This window comes from Octopus bimaculoides, chromosome 1 (assembly GCF_001194135.2).
Source record: "Octopus bimaculoides isolate UCB-OBI-ISO-001 chromosome 1, ASM119413v2, whole genome shotgun sequence".
Taxonomy (NCBI): Eukaryota; Metazoa; Mollusca; class Cephalopoda; order Octopoda; family Octopodidae; genus Octopus; species Octopus bimaculoides.
Genome location: NC_068981.1, coordinates 54,815,159 through 54,821,113, shown reverse-complemented (window position 1 = coordinate 54,821,113; position 5,955 = coordinate 54,815,159). Strand labels below are relative to the sequence as shown.

The window sequence follows — 5,955 nt, the reverse complement described above, 5'->3', positions numbered from 1 at the left end:
CATATATATATATATATATATATATATAATATGTATGTATATAATCATCTTTTGAGATCTATTTTCCTGTTTGCTTCACAAACACACACCCACACAACAAATACACACACACACACACAGAGCTTCAAAACTGTATACTGTATTTAAAATCATTTTACATAAAGTATATATTCAATAAGTTATACAACTGCAGATATCTACAGAAAAGTGGCAGGCTGTTTTGATCACTGCAAGACTTGTTTTGACCACAGTAAGTTCATTAAATGTAAAGCTGTTTGAAAGATTTTCAAAAAGAAAAAAATTTAGCTATCAGCTGTAACTTATTCTGTGCCACTCATGTAGACCTTTCGTCGTTTAACAACCTTCAATCACATAAGTCAATGATATGGCTTCTGTATGGTTACTGAACTCGCAAGAAATAGCAGTCAAATCTCCCTCAAAATCACATTCAAGTATCTTTAAAAAAATAGAACTCAATATATAACAGAACTGGATATGCTTTATCACAAGACAGCTTGGTCAAAGCTGGAACCTCTTTGATCACAAGACAGTTCAATCAGAGCAGGGATGATGCTAAACAGCTTAAAATATGAGACATTATATTCTCAAGTGTTAATAGACTATTTTCAAAACTAGGAAATTTCCAAAAGAAGGTTTCTTATTCAAGAGCCAATCATTAGTATTATCTTCAAAAATTCTACTCCATTGACACATTCAATATCAGATAACTGTTCTTTTTTCAGTTATGTTGAGCAAAAGATAATCCTAAAACCTGAACTTACACTGTCTGGATTTAGGAACTACTAAAAGTACTATCTCTTAATCACAGCTGTATATTTTATTACATGATTACAACTGATATTTCTTGAGAAGTTTTCATATCTTTAATTCACAGACATGTTACATTCATAATAAAACAAAACAACATCTCTTTAGATTTCACTTCCGCTAATAGAGATATTTAGAAATTGTTCAGCATGCAAAAATACAGAGCAGTTATTTAAGAAAACCAACAAAGTTAAGGTTTAGTTAAAATTATTCCACGCAGCAACTTTTAATTATAACTCAAAACCTAATGATAACAAATTGTGTTAGAGGAAGTCTATTTGGATAACCCAGATGACCACACCAACATTTGGTTCAGCAATTGGTTTGTGTGCACATGCATGTGCATGTGTGTATGGGTGAATTTGTGTGCACATGTGTATGTGCATGTAAATACACACAAATACACATGCATATATACATATGCAAACACACACATTTTCCAATACAACTTTCAATGTGTCACTATGTAAAAGATAGAGTCCTTAAGACTCTCAAATGATATAATCTAATATGCATGCAAGAATAAACACACAAAATACACAAGAATACACACACACACACACATATATATGGAGAAAGAAAGGTGTGTATCTGTGTGTGCGTGTGTGTGTTTAGAGGAGACCAACCGCAAATCTATTCAATATAGTTAAACACAGGAAAATATAAAATCTCCTTTTTAATATATTAAGAATAAGAAGTGTAAAATATATCCAAGCAATCAACTATAAGAAATCTTGCCAAACTGTAGCAGAAAATAGTAAGAGAAGTAAGAAAGTCTTATTTCTTAACATTACACTTATATGATGCAGGTAGGAAGAACTGGAATATTATGAAGAGCAATTAGTCTTTAAGAAGTGTAGTGGATCATGTGTTATTTACATCACATTTTTAGTAAAAGAATCAGTTTGAATGTAACAATAATCAACAGCCTTGTTGAGCAAGGTTTATTATTATTATACAAATATTTTCAAATGTTGAATAATCTTGAGCTATTTTATTTAAATACTATTAATATCGGTGCTACTGGACAGCTTCACATTTCCAAAGATAAATCCTAACTGGGAAAATTGCGAAACATCAACTTACCTGGAATTTGAAATTGGGACCAAGCGTCTACAAGAAATATATTTATTTATCAGTAGAATATAAAAACAAATGAATAAAAATGTTAAATTAGAAAGAGAAGAATTAACAAAACAAAAGAAGCGGTGGTGGGGGGACAAAAAATAATAAAACAGATTAAATAACAGAAAATAAAATATAAAAGAAAAGGTGATATAGTGAGAATTTTTACAGAAACCTAAGTAAAAATAATAGTTTATAGCAAATGAATATAACAGAAAGAATAAGAAAAGAAAAGAAAATAGAAAGGAAAAAATAGAGTAATTAAAAAGTAAAATGATAAGGTTGCAAGCAATTTTGGCTTAACTTGATTTCTAAAGAGAATATAAAGTAATATTGATGTACTTGTTTGAAGATCTGTAAGTGTACAAATATAGTTGAGCTAATTATGTGTATAGGCTGATGCTGTTGTATTTTATACCAATATAAGTTCATTAGAATCTTTAGAATTTCCTTTCTTAAAACAGTCACAAAAAAATAGTTAAATAAACAATCCATTCCAAACTGAGACCATTCCTAAACAAGAAATATGTAATGACACTACTTTTTGGTAATTATGGGGTTTCTATAAAGACTCTTACAAGAACTGAAGTATAATCTTAAATTGATTTTACTCAAACATCAAAACTATTTTCAACAATTCTTAATGAAATCCAACTTTCCAAAGGTACAACTGAAGAAAGAGTAGAGAAAATAAAGGATGTATAGATGTGTAGAGGGAATAGAGTATATTCATGTATACACATACTGTATATATGCAATCACTTCATATTTACACACACTAGTTTTCTTTCTCTCTTTGGCTATCTCCTTCTCTTTCTCTCACAGACACACTCATATCATATACACATTAGCTAAAAGCAAAATAAAGTTATTCAGTGATAAGTCTATCAATAAATAAACTATGCTTGCATAGATATAAGTATTTTGTCTTATTTTAATTAAAATAATTCTGAAAGTATTTCTGATACTGCTGTGTATTTTAAGGTCACACAAATCTAAATTTGGGCATTTTTTTTTTTTACACCTGGTTAAAAATATGTTTCAAAAGCAAATTAAAAGAATTAGCTCACAGAGGGAAGCAGAATAAAAGCAAATTAGTTTTTTAGTGAAATATAAAGAATCACCATATTTCAAAGCTTAATGTATCTAATGCATTACTTGAATAATTTAAGGCAGATTAATGAAGCCAAATTAATAGTGATACTAGATTAAGAAAAGAATGAACAAAGGGAAATAAATGACACAAAGTCAAAAAGCTGTAGCAATCAATTAATGTTATTTTTCTTTCAATAGATAGACACAAGGTGGGGTGGGAGTCTGGGCTAAAGGAGTGAAGACAAGAGACATCATACCACATGCTTTTATCCTCACTCTCTCCACCTTTTTCAAACATATTAATAACTAATGTTTCAAAGTAATCAGCAGTAAGTAGATGCATTTAGCAATGGAAATTGGAAAAAAAATTTTACCTTTGGGGTGGGACGCACTTTTTAGACTCTGGGAATCAATTTTGTAGCAATTATAGGGTGCCCCATCAGTGGTGGAACTGGAGTAGACACTGGGTGAGCTGGTGATACTTGGACCTAACCAATTGTAAATAGGTATGTTAATAATTAATTGGAGCTGAAAAAGGGGGAGATTAATTCGGGGACTAAAAATGGAAGAACAAGAAATCTTCTGTTAGCTACACATTGTATGAATATTGGTTGAGGCAGGGAACTGTAGAAAGGGAAAAGTATATAAGACTAAACCTAAGTATATTTTTGAAAAATACATTAAATAGGTAAGTTCATTGGTAGAATCAAGTCATCTCAGAGGATAACACACGTCTTCTCGGCTATTTATGATGTATCACACAGTTACAAAGTATTTTCAATTGTTGCTGATAATCATCTTTTGTTTATTGGTGTTAGAATTTGATAAATTAACTTTACTTTCAGCTCCAGGAATAATATAGATATATAAGGAAAATTTAGCAGGCTGGGAAGTTTTTGTGTTAAAATAAGAATTAATGCTGCAGAATTGCATAAATAGAAAATTATCTAAATGAACAAAGAAAAAGTTAGATAATTATCTTTAAAATAACGCAGTACAAACAGGATAACTCCTGACTTAAGCTGAATTATGGATACTAAAATTGTATGGAAACCAACTCAACATTCACAAAGAAATGTATTAGTAAAAATCAAGAAAGATTTGTGGTGAATGGCCAAAGGTAACGTAATGAGCAACTATTTTTTTTTTATTTATTAAACTCTATTTCTATGAAAGCAAAATATTTTTAAATATTTCACCAAAGATAAAACGCAAGGATTTGTTTTAAATTGTCAAAGTCCATTAATAAGCTTGATTTAGGTAGACACCAAAAGGCTTTTTAAAATATTTTGGTGTGATTAAGTGAAGTTTGCTGCATGTCAAAAAATAATTCCTGATGATGTGCCTATCATTCTCATCAACTAGACCGTATTTCAAAAGTTGCTCTGAAAGAAAGGTAGCCATCTTTTTGATAAATAAAACAAAGGTATGATGTTTTCTTAATGTAGTGAATCTTTCTGTATTATCAAATTCACTTCAGCCAATGATAAAAGAGAAATAATAAAATACACTGCTTACATTTTCTTCGTAAAATATAAATATATATATATATATATATATATATAAATTTTAAATGGGAGATTAAAAAGCTGGTGATGCAATGGATCAAAGAGGCAAATGGAAAATATATAAATATGATGAATGCTTGACTTTTGCCTAGTTTCAAGCTCTAAAGAAGCAAGACAGGCAGTCATTATTTATTGTCAGATATCTATGTTTTATCTAATATAAAACATTGAATATAAAAATATTCTAAGGACTCAAAACATCCTTCATTCTAAATATTAATGGTAGATGGTATCATATAGTATGACAATATTATTAAGAATGTATGTGTAAATTGGAAATAATAATTAAGAACAAAGTAAATATTCCTGACACTATTAGGAATATTCTATACATTGTTTCAATACTTTTCAAACTGAACAAAAATACTCTATCTTTTCTAATTAATATATCAAAAATAAAGATATCTAATTTTTGAAAAATCAAATTAAAATCTTTTACTTATTTAATAATTCCAATTATATTTTTGAAAATATTTGCGTTGAAAGTAATACAAAGAAAGATATTGAATTAAACGTCAATTAATGTTGGATTAATTGAATTCATTTGTCAGAATTGATGTTGGCTTAGAGTATTTACTTTTCAGCTTTAACAAGCTCTTACCAAAGTAATAAATATTGTCACAGCCAACTGTTTTTTCTACAACACCGTACACATTGCCTTGTCTTCTTTTCTTGAAGTAAGCAATTAATGCTAGCCTTCCCAATTTCAAAATTATATTTTATCAAATGCACTGATAAAATATTTCCATAAAATAATTGTCTATAATTGCAATAATTTTGATGTATTAGGTATTTATAAGGAAAATTTCAGGTGTATACAAGATATTTCTGAAAGACATAAATAATAAGAGAAGAAAATCAGTTTTGATAGCTTAAATATCAATAAGCTAGTAATGAATAAACTTTGAGCTATAGTAATAAACAATTCAGCTACATAAAACCATTTTTATAAAATTCAGGTGACAGTCCATGTTCAAACAGTCATTAATGCAGGATATCCAAAGTATAAAGTATAAATCTAAAACAAGCAGGAAAGGGAAAACAAAAATATAACCACCGTATATCATTTAAAATACTACAGCCTTATAATGGTTTCTTACACAAACACAAAGCCCTTGACTTTTATTTGAAAAGAAATGGCAAGTTATGACACTCATATATTTTTGAAAAGTAATTAGTAAATGGTTCTGTTAGAAATGAAATGGCTTCAGTGAGAAATTGAAACTTCATGCTTCGTTTACTCTAAACTTCCTGTCTTAAGAGTCTGCTGAATGCAATTAATTCTGCCAACATCAATATTTCATATATATATATATATATATATATATATATATATATA

General features: G+C 28.8%; 1 protein-coding gene across 9 annotated transcripts in view; it reads right to left on the bottom strand.

Annotated features, from left to right (window-relative positions):
- Positions 1-5,955, bottom strand: part of LOC106869571 (orphan steroid hormone receptor 2) — a 168,721-nt gene that overhangs the window by 51,801 nt on the left and 110,965 nt on the right. For 6 of the 9 annotated variants that reach the window (XM_052966728.1, XM_052966745.1, XM_052966720.1 and 3 more), the window contains 2 exons: positions 3,423-3,536; positions 1,915-1,941 (listed from right to left, as the gene is read on the bottom strand). The exons of 1 other annotated variant lie outside the window; for it this stretch is intronic. In XM_052966728.1, coding sequence (XP_052822688.1) covers positions 1,915-1,941; positions 3,423-3,536 — 141 coding nt within the window. The remainder of the gene's footprint in view (positions 1-1,914; positions 1,942-3,422; positions 3,537-5,955) is intronic. 2 more of the 9 variants (XM_052966731.1, XM_052966737.1) reach the window with 2 other exon arrangements.